The sequence below is a fragment of the Panthera pardus genome, unplaced genomic scaffold (genome assembly GCF_024362965.1).
Source record: "Panthera pardus isolate Hobbes unplaced genomic scaffold, ASM2436296v1 HiC_scaffold_13, whole genome shotgun sequence".
In the NCBI taxonomy this organism is placed as follows: Eukaryota; Metazoa; Chordata; class Mammalia; order Carnivora; family Felidae; genus Panthera; species Panthera pardus.
Genome location: NW_026526688.1, coordinates 122,393,159 through 122,409,874, shown reverse-complemented (window position 1 = coordinate 122,409,874; position 16,716 = coordinate 122,393,159). Strand labels below are relative to the sequence as shown.

Here is a 16,716-nt window from a genome sequence, read left to right as displayed (position 1 = left end):
ACCCGTGAACCGCGAGATCATGACCTGAACCAACGTCAGACGCTTAACCAACTGAGCCACCCAGGTGCCCCAAGACTGGCTATATTTTTGCATTCTAGTCTGTTGTGCCTCAATAGTCTTGCAATCCCAAGTTGACGAAGGGCTCTCTGCAGAGGCTACTGGACTGAGAACCAGCATTCCCACGTCTCTGCTCCTGTGAGCCACATCACCTCAGTTTCCTCATCTGTAAATTGATGAGTAAATTAGTCTCAGTTGTCTTTTTGTTGTTAGCTGTAGTCACCATGCTATACTTTACACCCCTAGCACGCATTTATCTTATAGCTGGAAGTCTGTACCTTTGGACCCCCTTACCCATTTCACTGTTCCTTTCTAGCTTAACATTGTGTGAGTCTCATATTTTAGATAGCGTGTGTGTGTGGGGGGGGGGCAGTTTTATTTTTCTTGTACACTGCAGAAATTATTTGAAGTCTGATTTTTAAAGTCAATGATAACAGTAATCAAGAGAAGATCAGTGTGAGTTGGGAAGTGTATAGGTTGATACTTGGTGTAGGAGGGATTTGAATTCCTGCTGTGTAAAGTCTTAGGTTAGTTTTTCTTTTAATTTTTTTTAATGTTTATTTATTTTTGAGAGAGAGAGAGACAGAGCAGAAGCAGGGGAGGGGCAGAGAGAGAGGGAGACACAGAATCTGAAGCAGGCTCCAGGCTCTGAGTTTTCCGCATGGAGCCTGATGTGGGGCTTGAACTCATGAACTGTGAGATCATGACCTGAGCCAAAGTTGGATGCTTAATCAACTGAGCCATCCAGATGCCCTTAAAGTCTTAGGTTAGTTTTATTTTACTTGATGGATAAGAGATGCAGGCAGGGTGCGGACATAAGACACCATTGAGGGTCTGTTCCATGTGAAAAGAATTCTTAGGTGCATTTCAGTAAATATAACATTATGTATTAATGACTAAGCTAGTAGGAATGAGTGAGTGTGTGTGTGTGTGTGTGTGTGATTCTTAATTTTTCTAATGAGTTTTCAGTAATTTTCTATTGATATTTCCCCCCTCTTATCTTTGACTTTCTCACTACATCCTATTACCCCCCTCCTGAAAAAAGGCAAATGATGACTATAAAATTTTCAAAGCATTTTGAAATATTGATCTGAAAGCTGTTTATCAGCTAAGTGGGAATTTTTTTATTTTAAATTTGCTGTGGAATTTTTTAGACTGTTGTTTTAGTAAGAGCACAGAATCCATTTATAATATCTGCTCTCAGTTGGGAAGTTTTGCCTAGGTTTAGATTTTACATTTCAATAAATGGTCTTCCTATAAATTGACATTGTAGAGAGAATACATTTAGCATTTTTTTTGAAAAGGGAGTTCTGGGAGCTATTCCTATTCAATTTCGTGTAAAAACTTAGAATATGTTTAGCTTGGGCCTTTTCTCCCAAGACGTTTGGATCTTTGAAGAGTCATAGGGTTATGAACATAGCAGGGAAGCAGAAGCTTTGGTGATTTAGATTAGGGTGGAAGTTTGCTAGATTTTTATACCTGGTCTCTGTGGCTTGGTTTCCAAACAAGTGATGGTTAAAGTATGCTGGTGCTCAGTAGCTTGACCACTGAAGCATTTCTTTCTCTTTTTCTCATCCATCCACCTCCCAGAAGATGAAAAGGCCAAGCGAGAAGTGTCTTCCTGGACTCTAGAAGGTGATATTAACACTGATCCATGGGCAGGCTATCGATATACTGGTAAACTCAGACCACATTATCCACTGGTGAGTAAATAAGGTAATAAAAATTTTGCATTCTTTTAAACCAATTTTAAGAATTTTCAGTTTCCTAGAAATGGTACATGTGTTTTACATTCTAATTATGAATCACGTAATCAGGATGAAATTTGCATTCTAGCTCGTTAGCTTTTATGATATATTATTTGGATTTTAGGATAATTGACAGTCCTGGACAAAGGAGAAAAGAAAACATCTTAGGTGAACGGATTAAAAATTCTTTAATCTTAAAAAAAGAATGAGGTAGAGTAGATATTTTCTGGCCAGCACAGTGGTAGTATATTTCTATTTTCCAATTTTTTTTTTTTTTTTTTGCTTTTTTTGTTTTAAAGTGGAATATATTTCCACCTTAATTTACGTATGGCTTTTCTGCCACTCCTACCCCTTCCTATGTTCTTTCTATGTTCTTGGCAGGTGGACCTCAAGAATCTTAATAACATAGGAATTAAGTTGAAATCTGTCTGCCATCCTCAAATATTTAAATTCTCTTTATTGATGTTTTTCTTTTTATAAAAGGAATGTACCTTTAATTTTTAAAATTTGGACAAATAACAAAAACATAAGAAAGTCTCTTTAATCCTGCCTTCAGGGATAATGACCAGGAGCATAGTGATATATGTTTACTTCAATACATTTTATTATTGTTTTTGGTTTGTCATTTTGCTTGGGCACCATGTTGTCTGTGTGTCATCTCAAATCCTTGCTGGATATTTCTTAAATATCCTAAGAAAGGGAGTGGCGTTAACATTAGGAATGTAAAGCTTAGTCTTCATGAAATAGATATGATATTTAAGATGTCATTTAAAACTTGTTTTCCATTTATATGCTATGAGTGAACTTTTATATCTTTAGTGTTTTCCCCCTACTTTTATTTTCTTTGTTATTGAATTTTAATAATGAAAGTTACTTTCAGATTTGAATTGGTTTTAACTAATCTCTCTGATGTTTTTAGATGCCAACAAGGCCAGTGCCAAGTTATATTCAAAGACCAGATTATGCTGATCACCCGTTAGGTAAATTCTGCTGTGCCGATTCTACATTTTTCAATTTGTGGGCTTGGTAATTACTGCAAAGGAAAGGAGTGCTTTTTTGTAGAAATTTTTTATTGCTGGCTTTTCAGTAAATGTAAACATGTCTTTCCAAGACACACTAGAACATTTATGAGAGTTAAAGATTCTTTCCTCCTCTTAGAAATATGCCCAATTCTGAAAACATTGTTGATATAGCTGTTAAAGGCTACATTCAACATAATGTATTTTGTGTTGTTACATCAAATTTTAGATTAAAAATTTGTTTTGATTTTATTTAGTTTTTGTTTTTTTATTTTTTTAAAAATCTTTTTAATGTTTATTTTTGAGAGACAGAGACAGAGACAGAGAGACAGAGTGTGAGCAGGGGAGGGGGAGAGAGAGAGGGAGACACAAAATCTGAAGCAGGCTCTAGGCTCTGAACTGTCAGGACAGAGCCCAACATGGGTCTTGAACCCATGAGCCATGAGATTATGACCTGAGCCGAAGTCAGACGCTCAATTGACTGAGCCACCCGGGTGCCCCAAAAACTTGTTTTGATTTTAATGTGTCCTCTACTTTATGTAGTGTCTATTTAGATAAAAAATAGATTGTGGGGGCCTCGAATGAATGCCTAACTAAAGACTCTGGGCTGTAGCAGTAATAGAAATAGTGGTGATGACGATGATGATGATTCTATAACTGATATGTATTTTTTCATGACTGTGTGTCAGGCATTTTGCTAAGCTGTTTACATGTGTTCCTTCCTCCTGTTACTACCCTGACCACCCCTGAGGTGGGTTCCGTGGTCTTCTCTGGTTTATAGATACCGATAGTGAGATGTCCGGGGAAGATAGGTAATATGTAGCACAAGTTGCTTCCTGCCAGTTAGAGGAGGAGTTTTTTTATAATGACTTGTAGGTGCTCTTTTTTTTTTTTTTTTTTTTTAAGTTTATTTATTTATTTATTTTGGGTGGTGAGGGGCAAATTTCCTTTTCATGTTGAGAATATCTCTTTAAAATATCTGACTTGGACCCTCCTAAGTTATGGGGTACTCTTGTGTGAAACAATGAGACTTGACTATTATTATGTCATTGGGAAGATCATTATGCTAATAAATACTACATTTTTACCTTCATTTTGGCTTTCTTATTGATTTTCTTTTCCAGGAATGTCTGAATCTGAACAGGCTCTTAAAGGTACTTCTCAAATTAAATTACTCTCATCTGAAGACATAGAAGGGATGCGACTTGTATGTAGGGTAAGAGTTATTTTTTCCCCATGAGATAAGATAGATGGAAATGGGCTTGAAGTTTCTAGACATGAAGTCAGTGATTTGCTGATTTACAAAGGTAGCAAATGTCACATTGTAAGACTATGGCTAGTCATACTTTTCATTAAACTATTGTTAGCATATAATTTTATGCAATGGTTCTTTTCTACTTAGCCTTTTTGAAAAGTACTATGGCAAGTTGGCAGTCCATTTTTTGATCCTTGTATTTTTTTTTTTAATTGAACCAAGTTTTCATATTTTGTCATTTTATTTTCACGAGTTGTCGTAACATAGGGCAAAGTTGAGGTTTTATATAAAGTTAAATAAAAGCCTCTATTGTGAAACTCAGTGGCCCACCCTTATCTGTGGTTTTGCTTTCCACGGTTTCAGTTACCTGTAGTCAGCCACGGTCTGTACCCAGGTGATCTTCTTTCTGACATATTGTCAGAAGGTCAGTAGTAGCCTAATGCCACATTACAGAGCCTACAGCATTCATTTCACTTCATCTCCTCATGTAGGCATTTTATCTCACATCACAAGGGTGAGTACAGTACAGTAAGATATTTTCAGAGAGAGAGAGATCACATTCACAGAACTTTTATGAGAGTATATGTTGTTATAATTGTTCTGTTTTATTATTACTGTTGTCAATTTCTTACTCTCCTTAATTTATAAATTAAATTTTATTATCGGTTTATATGTATAGGAAAAACAGTATGTGTCGGTTTTGGAACTGTCTGTGGTTTCAGGCATCCAGGAGGTCTTGGAGCATATCCCCTGCAGATAACAGGAGACTGCTGTACCTAGGAAGTATAGAAATGTGAGAAGACTTAACTTCCATCGATTGATTATTGTTTAGATTCCTTAGGATATGCATTTTCACATGGAACTCAGTCATGCTTACTTATTAAGCTGGTTAGCCTGATTTTATTTACATATTTTTACACACATATTTATTGATGGACATTAGAAATACAAATAGCTTTAAAATGAAAATTCAAGATTATAGTATTCAGGGTGAAATTCATTTTGCAGATTTCTCACAAAATCTGAGATAGTACAAAGGGTACAGATTTCTGTTTCTATTTCATTTCTTCTTGAATGTATTAAATGTTTCTCTTTTACAGCTTGCTAGGGAAGTATTGGACATTGCTGCTGGCATGATTAAACCTGGTGTAACTACTGAAGAAATAGATCATGCTGTACACTTAGTAAGAACTTGACTTTTATGCTTTGAAAATGTTTTTCACCTTATTAGATGCTTTAGGCTTCTAAAAAATTAGAAATTCTGAAAGTTCTAATGGCTAATTTGAAAGCAAAATTTTACTTTCTTTCAGTATAGAAAATATTGAACAGGGGTACCTGGGTGGCTCAGTTGGTTGAGCGTCTGACTTTGGCTCAGGTCATGATCTCGCAGTTTGTGAGTTGGAGCCCCATGTCGGGCTCTGTGCTGACAGCCTGGAGCCTGGAGCCTGCTTCGGATTCTATGTCTCCTCCTCTCTCCCCCTCCCCCACTTGTGCTCTGTCTGTACCAAAAATAAATGTACAAAAAAAAATTAAAAATCTTTTAAAAGAAAATATTGAATAGTCATTATTACCATTTTTAACCATCTGTGGCATTGAGGTCTGAGGTGAGCTTGAAATATTTTGTTTCTAAAACCTCACATTTTTAACTTTTATAAAATTATTAATTTTGTTACTGCTTTAAATAAATCATGCCACTATGTACATTAAATATTCTGAAATAAAAAAAGAATACAACTTCTGAAACTAGATTAGTAGGAACAATGCCCCCTCCTTTTAAAAATTGATTTTTTTAAGTAAACACTACACCCATCATGAGGCTCGAACTCATGAACCTGAGATCAAGAGTCGCATGCTCTTCTGACTGAGCCAGCCAGGCACCCCAAAATGTTCCCTTTCATCTCTACAATGACAAGGCAGTAAACAGGTAAATGTTTGTACTAAATATGATATAGGGGTAGATTGCCTATCCTTCATGGAGAGACCTTAAAACCCTGGCACACATGAGTGCACGCGTTATATGAATATCTTGTTCATAAGACAAGAGCAAAACTAGTTAATAAATTATATGGTAAACTAATTAAACCTGCTCTGGTAATCAAACGCAAATCATGAAGACCTATTGAATTAGTTAAGTATTTTAAAGACGTTTATTTCCACAGTCTCTGTGGAGATGAAGCTGGTACTCTGTAAAAATTTTTTTAAATGTTTATTTTTGAGAAGAGAGAGAGCGTGGAGTTGGGGGGGGGGGGGACGGACAGAGGATCCAAAGTGGGCTCTGTGCTGATAGCAGACAGCCTGATGCAGGACTCGAACTCACGGACTAGGAGATCATGACCTGAGCCAAAAACCAAGAGTCGGATGTTTAACCAACCACTGAGTGCCAGCCACTCAGGCACCCCAAGCTGGTACTCTTTTTGCATGGTTGTGCTACTGTAAATTGGACGAAACGGAATTTGATGATGTTTCTTGAGCAGTAAAAAACGTTTATAAAATTTTTTATTCAAAATTTATAAATTCTGATTTTGGGGAATTCTTCCCTATGTTATAAAATATGTAGTATGCAGTAGTAGCATATTGCATGCTTGCTATAGGCCAGGTGCTTTTTCACTAACTCATTTAATGTCTGCAACAACTCCATGAGCTAGATACCACTGTCCTCTCTGTTGTATAGATAGGGAAACTGAGGCAGAGGTTAACTGCCCAATGTTACACAACTTGTAAATGATGGAGTTGACATTTTTAGTCAAAACAATTTGCTATGTGCTCTAAACTATTTATACTGGCTGTGAGAAGCATATCATCAAATAAGGGAAAAGTGACAGCCATATAGTTACTGGTTGTAATATTTTTTGTAATTGAGGAAACTTCATTTAAATTTCTAATAGTAGTGGAATTGCCAGTAAAATTATGGTATATTTCACAAATCATATTATATGCAAGTATTTATTGGTCTGAAGACTGGGTGGTAGTATGGAAACAAATTATATATGTTGTAACTCCCACTGTGTAAAAACATCCAAGTACAATAAGACTTGTTAAGGAAAACCAGACCATTTTCTTAGAGGTTCCCTTGTTGTTCCATGTGAATGTAGTGATTAAAATGTATCAGGAAGTACTTTGTCATCTCTTAATTATGCTGGTATTCCATTTTTGGTTATAAGGATATATATAAGCTGGTTATAAGATATAATTACATTAAAAGTACATTTAATATTTGTTTTAGATATTATCTTTTTATTTTAAATAATATATTTTTAATAAAGAGTAGTTAATTCCAAACTAGAATCTTCATATAGTAACATTTGTGTGTACTTGGAAATAGTTATAATATATGAACTTGCTTTACTTTTGCACTTACCAGTAAATTGGTTTGTCTACAGTCTGATGTATATTGTTTAAGATAATATTTATTACTTTTTCTAAAATGATATATTAAATAAGTTCATTAGGAGCATCTGTACAACAGTTTTTTTCACATTTAAAAAATTTTAAAATCTGGTTAATTGCGTATATTTTTCTTTTGCACATTCCAAACCATTTTCTCTGTATTTTAATTTGTTATAGGCATGTATTGCAAGAAATTGTTATCCCTCTCCCCTGAATTATTATAATTTCCCAAAGTCTTGTTGTACTTCAGTGAATGAAGTGATATGCCACGGGATTCCAGACAGACGGCCCTTGCAAGAAGGTGATATTGTTAACGGTAAGAAATGTGTAAGCATGACTTTTGTCACCACGAGCAAAGCAATAACAAGGTTTTGGGAGTCTGATAGTGACTTGTGTTTTCTTTACTTGCTTCCTGTCTTTAACTTATCCCTTTTTTGTATTTAAAATTTTAAAGAAATCTTAAATCTGTGGAAACATTTTTTATGATTTTAAGTACTTCTAGTATGATATGTTTGGCACAGCATGATTGTGATTGACAAATCGTGGAAGATGTCAGTGAAATGTGGAAGTAATGTTGATTCAGGTGGGATTCACTCCTCCCCCCTGCCTTTCTTTTCTTTTAGTCCACTAATGGTGTTGAAGAGATCAGGGCAGGCTTTCTTACAGAGAATGAAAAATTTTTAGTAATATATGAAGATCTTAAGAAAAAAGGTAAAATCCTACAGAAATGCCTTCCTTGATGTAAGAAATTCAGAAAGTGGCTACAGGGGCCACTGTGTTAAACTATCTGGGGACGCTGCAAGTGCAGAGGAAGGAGCTGTGATAAAAAGAAATACCGATGAAGAAGACATCCCTAGATGGTATTTTTAATATTGATGACCTTGGTCTTGTTAGTAATCAGAAACCTTCAAACGCTTAACCTGTCAGATGAGGAAGCATGAGCCCCAAGTGGTAAGGCTGCAGGGGATGCTTTGCCTATGATGCTGACTGGGAGTGATAGTGGAGACAGCCAACACTTCTTGTTCGGTTGTTATTTTTTAGTTAGGGTATCTGTTTACAAAGTGCCATGGCTTTTGCCCAACCCTGTTTTTCATACATACCCTGTTATTTTTAATTATTATTTTTCATACAAACCTGTTATTTTGTTTTTACACATTTATTACATAATGTGTGAGGTTTTTCAGGCATGTACGTGTTGTGCTAGCCAACACACCTGTATCGTGATACTGTAGGTTGGTCAAAATTCATGGTTTAAAAAAACTCATTTAACATACATTTAGTGTATTACAGTTGTATGTTAGTAGTCTGTACGTATTCAATATGTTGACAAAGGGAAGGGTGAATATTCACAAATAAGTGAAAGCAAATGAGTTTTTGAAAAAAATAAGTGTAGAACAGTGTAAGTTTTTTTATTTAGTGATTCACTAGGAAGAGAAAAAAACGCGTTAGACAGTAAGTTAAAGCAGTATTTTCTGTTTAATGTCAAAACGTAGCATAGTCCTCCATTTAATGTTATTAATTGCTTATTGATCTTGTGTGAATGTATCCTCAATACATTTCTTCTGACATAAATGATCTAATTAGTACTGTAAGTATAAAAGACCACCATCTGGCTTGTGCTGCGTGACCACATCCTATTCCGCCACAGTGAGTTTAGTTGCATTACAGACAAGGAATGTCTTTCAGGTGATAACTGTATATCCATTAGTGTCTAGTTTGAGAATGCAGAAATTGTCTTTCTCATTAAGCTGCTTGATGCTGTCATGTTGGAGAAATGTCTTCTATTTTGAAACAAAAATATGGTCTATATATTTGTACATTGTTTTACAGTGGACATCACTCTTTATCGCAATGGCTACCATGGGGACTTGAATGAGACGTTTTTTGTCGGAGATGTGGACGAGGGAGCACGGAAACTGGTTCAGACCACGTATGAGTGCCTGATGCAAGCCATTGACGCAGGTGAGTGGCAGTGCTGGGCACCCTCTAGAGCTGTTACGTGTTGATGGGCTTCAGATGGCTCATCCCTCCACAGTTCTTTCCTTGCCCTTTCCAGCTTTGCCTCTACCCTGCCTGAGTTAGCGTGGGTTTTAGCAGTGATGGGTATACGGGTGATTTGGGGATCCCTTGATGAGGTGGACCAGATGATTGCTTATCATCCTTTATCTCTTCTGTGATTTATCTTTCTTTTCTTTGACCGATAAATGAGGAGGAATGTATATTATATGTATAACATGATAAGTGTATAGAAATGTGTAGTTCTTAAGTGCAGTTTTTTTCCTACGTGTTAATTCTTTCGTATTATGTTCTCATTATAAAAAAAAATTAATGCTAGATTATGAGAGAAAAATGAACGATCTTCCTTTATACTTACCTCTTTCCTTTTTATATCTTTTTTTCCCAGAGGTATCTGCTTTTAACATATAGGTTTTTTTTCTCCCCTGTACATTAACAGATGGACATACACATACCACATATATTTATGTGTATGTGTTTAGTTAGGTTAATTGGAGTTATAATATTTGTAGTATTCTGTAATTTGTATGTTTTCCCAGGAGGGTCTTTGTGATTTTTCCCAATTAACATATGTACTTGCATGCATAGATCTACCCCCTTCTTTTAATGGCTATATATTATATTTCATACTATAAAAATTTCTACAAGTATTCCCCTACTAGAATTTGGTGTTTTCTAGATGTCTTGCTATTGTAGTGAATAATATCTTTGAGTACAGGTATATTTCTGTAGGATTTTTCTCAGGCTGTCTTTGTCCACTCAGATAGCTCATACAGATTTTGTTGTTGTTGTTTATAGTATGTCTTAGGAGGAGAAAGAATGGCTTGTTGCGAATGTTAGCAGACTGTTACTAAAAGGACAGTTGGAGTTCAAACAACTTTTTAGGTTGAATCCCATGACATTTTAGCTATATTGTTCAGTATATTATCTGTATTCACCTTCCTTTCCCCCACAATAAACCTGATATATCATCAACAAAGTATTGGACAGGACCACATTCTTTGACAAACACATAGTTATCTCTGATAACATAGATCTGTTATTTTTATTTTTTTGAGTCCATTTTAACATGCATGGAAAATGATGACATTTTTACTAATAAAGTTAGAGGAATGAAAAATGAAAATGTGATACTTTCAAGTATCTGTGTTGATTATGTAAAAGCTAATATTCTTTAGTGTTTAGTTTCTCATTTTTGGAAGTTGTAGTTTAAAACAATTTTTAGGGTTTCTGCCAGGTAGTATCTTTGATGTTTATATCCTTTTTGCTCTTCTGTGAGTTGATGGAAATAACCAGAGAGCTGAAATGTTGTTTTACAAAGACACAGGAATAGAACTTATCAAGAAACTACCAGATACCAAAGTCTTTGTCACAGTAGCCAGGATAGAACTCTGGAAAGTGCTATTAATACCTTTGTATGTATCATTCTTGCCCCTTATTTTCTACTGGCTTGGCTGCTCAACATGGTATAGAGCAGTAGAGCTTGACTGTTGTTAAAATTATCCTTTTAGAATTGGGCTTCTCAATCTACACATTAAATTGTTTTGAGTCTGGTAATTCTTCATTGTAGGGCCTGTCCTGTGCATTGTAGGATGCTTAGCCACATTCTTGGTCTTTACCCACTAGATTCCAGTTTGCACCGGCCCTCCTAGTGGTGAAAACTAAAAGCATCTCCAGGTACTTATGAAGTGGATCCTTGGGATGAGAATTGCCTCTAGTTTGAGAATTAGGGAGAAATCTCCTGTCTTTTATTCTCATTATTTTTGAACAGGGATTTTTTTGTTGTTGTTGTATATTGCACAAAATGGGTTAAAGTTTTGCTTTGCTCCCCCGTGACTGGGGCTGATAAGAAGGCTTGGATGGGAATGCAAGCAAATCATTATGCAAGTCAGCCTTGTTCCTCAACATTATTAACTTCCCACCCCTGAAAACAGTCAAGCTGGAACATAGAGTTAAGAACAAGTACATATTAATTGAAATAATTCCTGGAGCTGTTTGCCCAGAGATTTGATTGGCTGGAGGTGATACGTTGTACTGGAACCACAGGTTGAAAATCAGGGAGGCAGAGTTAGGAGACTGTAGGGAGTTGGAGTACCAGAACCATGACTAGGTTCTCTGGGAGTCTGGGCAGCGCCCAGCTTGGGGGTCTCAGTGCTGGGACAGCCATAACAACAACAAGAACCACTTTGTTTGTTTTGGTTTATAGTGGCAAAAGTCATAAAAATTAAGCAGAGCAGGAAGTATATAGTGAGAAGTATCTTTCTATACCCTATCCTCAGGACTGTCTTCAGAGGCAACTGTGAGTAATTTGAGGATCACTTTTATGGGGAAAGAAGCCCAGGGGAAGTAATCCTTTGAGAACTTGATCACTCTGAAACTAAGGAGAAGTCCAAGTTACTTTCTGGACATTGCTTTTTGTCCTGGTGCTCTTTCCTACTTTACTTCTTCTGCTCGCTTTAATAGGATAGCACACTTGACCTTAGAGAAGGAGAGAAAGAGATGCCTGTTTTCCATTCTTTTGTCTATTTAAAAATTTTTTTTAATGTTTATTTTTGGGAGAGAGAGAGACAGAGTATGAGCCGGGGAGGGTCAGAGAGGGAGATACAGAATCCCAGGCTCTAGGCTCTGAGCTGTCAGCACAGAGCTCGATGTGGGGCTCGAACCCACCAGTGGTGAGCCGAAGTTGGGATGCCCAGCGGGCTGAGCCACCTGGGCGCCCCTTTCTTTTGTCTATTTAGAAAGCGAAAGGTATGTCTCTCAACCCCTTAGTACTGCACATGTGTCCCTTTCTGCACCGAAGGAGGAAGTACAGGTGCTACTAGTTTGAATCTCAACTTTGCTATTTATTGGCAGCGTAGTATCTGTTTCCCTTGGTTTCCTCATCTGAAAGTTTTGTGAGGAACATGTTTATGTATAGGCATATGAGTACATGTTTATGTGTAGGCATGTAATGTAGGCATATAAAGCATTTGGAAAGGTTCCAGGCACATAGATAGTAATTGGCAGTAAGTGTCACTTACTATTACTTTGTCATGAGTCCTCTTTTTTCCTTCCAGTGAAACCTGGTGTTCGATACAGAGAATTGGGAAACATTATTCAGAAGCATGCCCAAGCAAATGGGTTTTCAGTTGTTCGAAGCTATTGTGGGCATGGAATCCACAAGCTTTTTCATACAGCCCCTAATGTACCCCATTATGCCAGTAAGTACTACCCAAAGATTTGCTGTTTGCTAACCATTTATTTAACAAATATTTATTCAAACATTTAACAGGACCTACTATTTTGTATTTATTTTTCTGTTAACTGTTATAAATGGACCCTCAAAATGTATATGTGCTCATACACAATACACATTTGTTATCTTGCTCACCTAACAGTCCAAAATGTGTTTGGTCACTATTGGGGTGGTGGTGATACGGCAATTATTCTGTGACCCAGGTTCTGTCATCGCCAACCTATACCTTTCAAGATCACTTTGGGAGTTATTCTTCTAATCTGTAGATACTGGGAGGAGGGGGAAAAGCATGGAGCGGGGTATCTTTGGGAGGTTTTAATGAACCAGCCTGAAATTGGCATAGATCACTTACATTTACTTTTCATTGGTGGGAATTCAGTCACATGGCTACACTAAACTGAAAAGGAGATTGGGAAGTGTAATCTAGCTGAGGACTCTCAGAGAAGTAACCTAATTTTGGTCACCAGCCTCTGCCATGGGTCCAGCTATCACTATTCTTTTTTTTTTTTTTTTTTTAATGTGTATTCATTTTTTAGAAGGAGAGAGTGTGCACCCATGAGCGGGTGGGGAGCAGACAGAGAGGGAGACAGAGAATCTGAAGCAGGCTCTGCGCTGACACAGCGAGTTCGATGTGGGGCTTGAACTCATGAACCATGAGATCATGACCTGAGCTGAAGTCAGACTGAGTCACCAGGCGTTCTCTGCTGTCACTTTTTTGATTCCTTAAATGAAATTGGTTTGGCTTGGTTTGATTTTGTAGTATATACCAGATACTGTACTATTTGTTGGTATAAATAAAGGAGATAAATGAAGTACCTTTTTCTTCAAGTTGAGTGCTATCTGATAGAATAAGAAAGGAAGTGTGGGACAATTAATGTCTTCCAGAAACCTTTTCTCTTGGAGAGATAAGGCATGCAGGAATAAGTCTGTTTATTTAGTGCTAGAAATGAAAGCTGTCCACAGTAAGCGACCTAAGAAGGAATTTAACAAATATATGTGAGTTATTGCTGTGTAGGCACTTTCACATAATTTCTTGTGCTTAAGTTTTCTCATCTTGAACAATAGTAGGGAGTGGCACCTACCCTAGAATTGTTACTAGGATTAAGTGAGATAGTACATGGAAAGCAATTAGTGTTAACTTTTAGGATGATGATGATGATGATGATGATGATAATGATGGATATACATTATTTCATTTGATCATCACAACTGAATAATTTCTTAGCCCTATTTTAAAGAGCAGATTCTGCTAAATAAATAAATAAACAAAATAAATAAATAAATGCAGATTCTGTGCTTAGAAAAGTACTTCATTTACTCAGGTTCACATAGACTAGTAAATAAATACCAAGACTAGGAGTGGTACCTGGGTTTCGTCCTTCTAGAGGCAATCTTGATTCCCATACTTTGTGCTGCCTGGTAAGGACCAAAGCAGTTTGGTGTAGTTCCTGTGGGAGAAAAAAAGAATGGTTGAAATTTTGGCTTGGTGGAGATGAGGAAGAAATTCCAGGTGGAGAGGAAGCATGAATAGATGTTTCAAGTTGAGAGTGAACAGAGACATGATGAGCTAGGGCTGAGTACTATATATTAATAATACAGCAGGAGGCAGTGCCAGACCAAGGATATTTGACTTTATTTGCTGGGATTATCGGAAACATTTTCGTGCAGAAGAATGACAAGGTGAAGTTGCTATTTTGGGAAGACAAATTTGGCAGTGTTGTCTAGAGCGTATTGCAGGTGTGAGCTAGTCTAGCCAGCCTGATGCACACTTGTTGCCGTAGTCGAGGTGTGAGGTGGTAAGATTCTAGATGTCAGTAGTTGTGAAGAAAAGGGAAAGGAGTGAGAAACCTCTCAATGGGAGAAGCTGGAGAAGTAGTTTGGAGCACAGCATTTGGTACATATCAGCAAACATTTATTAGCAGACCACGAAGTTTTCTTTATATAAGCTGTGAATTGTGCTTGAAATAAAAATTAGCAACAGAAAATAAGTAGCCAACTTAATTCCTTCCTGGTAAGCCCTGTAATCTGATGTGCATTCCATTAACAGAATGGAAGTGGCTACTCTGATTACAGGAATACACGAGTGTGTGTATGTTTGTGTAAAAAGAGTGTGTGCGGGGGCGGGGGGTGAAAAAAATTCCCTTTACTTACTGAATTGACAAATGACAGACTCAGGTTTAGATATGGATTATATAAAGAGATGGAAGAAGATAGAATTTATGGGAGAAGGGGACATGGGTCAGTGATGATCGTGTCCGTAAAATACATAAAACCATTTAATTAGAAATAAAAAAACAGTTCTGAAAAAAGCAAGGGCCAGGTATACTTGATTTCATATGTTTGATACATTTATGGAAAGTCCAGTTTCAGTCAGGTTTATATATATATTAAAATATGTTGTGATCACTTTAGGGAAGTGTAAAAGGAAACTGCTGAGTCTTTGTGCAGGTGAGACCTTTTGAAATGTGTAAATGATCCCTTCTTTGGCTTGTAACTCCATATTCCTAACCAGCTGAAGGTGGAACTAGGAAACTGTTGTGTAACTTCCTCCATGCCTTCTGTGTTAGAGAAGTCCTTGTTAGAATTGATTTCCTTTTATTTAAGTCATTAGGGCTGAGAGGTAATGATGATAATACCCTACGTTTGGAATGTATGTTAAATAATCTGTGAGGTAGATGGTAGAGTGGGTACAGCTTTTTACAGAAGTACTTAGCGTACTGTCTGCAGTCGTGTAGTCAATCAGATAATGTATGTTTGCTGAGTGAGGTACATGGAGAAACTGAAACCATGAGTCAAGTTGAGTAGGAGTGGTAACTTCTAGAATAATGAGTCAGTGACAGAAGAAGGGAGTGGAACTTTGAGTCTCTGTTTCATCACTGCCCAATAGTAATATCTTGTGAGGTGCCTATGTAATTTAAAAATTTCTAGTGGTCAGTAAAAAAAAATAAATAGGTGGAATTAACTTGAATGATATATTTTATGTAATGCATTGCATTCACAAAATTAGCATTTCAGCATTTAACCATTGTAAAAATGATTGAGATATATATTTCATCTTTGAAATCGGCATGTATTTTACACTGAACAGTTGACATCATTCTGACTAGCCACTTGGCAAGTGCTCTCGGAGGCTACATGCTTCCAGTGCTGCAGCAGTGGGACAGCTTGGTTCCAGATTCCTTTATCCTTTTTCTTTCTGTGACATCACACTGCTACCCTTTCGACAGTAAAAAAAAAAATACATATCCCCAGGGGAATATGACCAATTCTTTATATGTAGTAAGTTGCAGGTCACTAGGAAAGAAAGTTCTTAGAAATAATAAGTCATTGTTTTTTGCCTCTCAGATTTTAGGATGATTTAGAAAGTCCAGATTTGGAATCTGCAGTGCGTGTATTTTGGCAACACGTAAGAGAGTGAAAAGCAGCATGATGGCTTTTCACAAGGAAGGATGTGTAGGAATATAAATGTGCAGGTGAGATTAGATCACATCTAGATGGCGTTTAGTGGATTCAGCCTCTGGACACGTGTCATTCATTACCAAAGCCACCATCTCCAAGACCAGCCTTACCAAGAAACCCTGAAAGCCAGTGCTGTTGCCATCTGGTGGTTAAGCAGAGCAAATGCAGTCATTTGTTTACTGATGCTCACATCAGTTTTTTGTTTTTTTTTTTTTAATTGGAACTTTAAACTGATTCTCCATTTTTGTCTGAGATTATCTAAAAATGTCCATCCCTGTTTTTACCTTTTGGCCTTTTTTGGAGGATGACCAGTTTGAATACTTGAACTCATCGTTGTGTCTTTCATGATGGTCCTGAAAAATACTCTCATATTAGTGAACAAAAAGCTAAAAAAGTATTTGGGGGAGAAAATGGAATTTCTGTTTTCAGATAAAAAGGGATAGTTTTATCATCATTAAAAAAAAGTAGGTTCATACATAGAGGCTTTGTTCCTTTTTGAAGATAAGAAAAAGAAGGCAACATAAAAGCCTCACGAGAATC

General features: G+C 36.7%; 1 protein-coding gene across 2 annotated transcripts in view; it reads left to right on the top strand.

Annotated features, from left to right (window-relative positions):
- Nucleotides 1–16,716, top strand: part of METAP1 (methionyl aminopeptidase 1) — a 61,499-nt gene that overhangs the window by 33,540 nt on the left and 11,243 nt on the right. For both annotated transcript variants that reach the window (XM_019415593.2, XM_053901389.1), the window contains exons 3-9: nucleotides 1,648–1,760; nucleotides 2,725–2,785; nucleotides 3,949–4,040; nucleotides 5,180–5,263; nucleotides 7,644–7,782; nucleotides 9,297–9,428; nucleotides 12,539–12,682. In XM_019415593.2, the coding sequence (XP_019271138.1) occupies nucleotides 1,648–1,760; nucleotides 2,725–2,785; nucleotides 3,949–4,040; nucleotides 5,180–5,263; nucleotides 7,644–7,782; nucleotides 9,297–9,428; nucleotides 12,539–12,682 (765 nt within the window). The remainder of the gene's footprint in view (nucleotides 1–1,647; nucleotides 1,761–2,724; nucleotides 2,786–3,948; nucleotides 4,041–5,179; nucleotides 5,264–7,643; nucleotides 7,783–9,296; nucleotides 9,429–12,538; nucleotides 12,683–16,716) is intronic.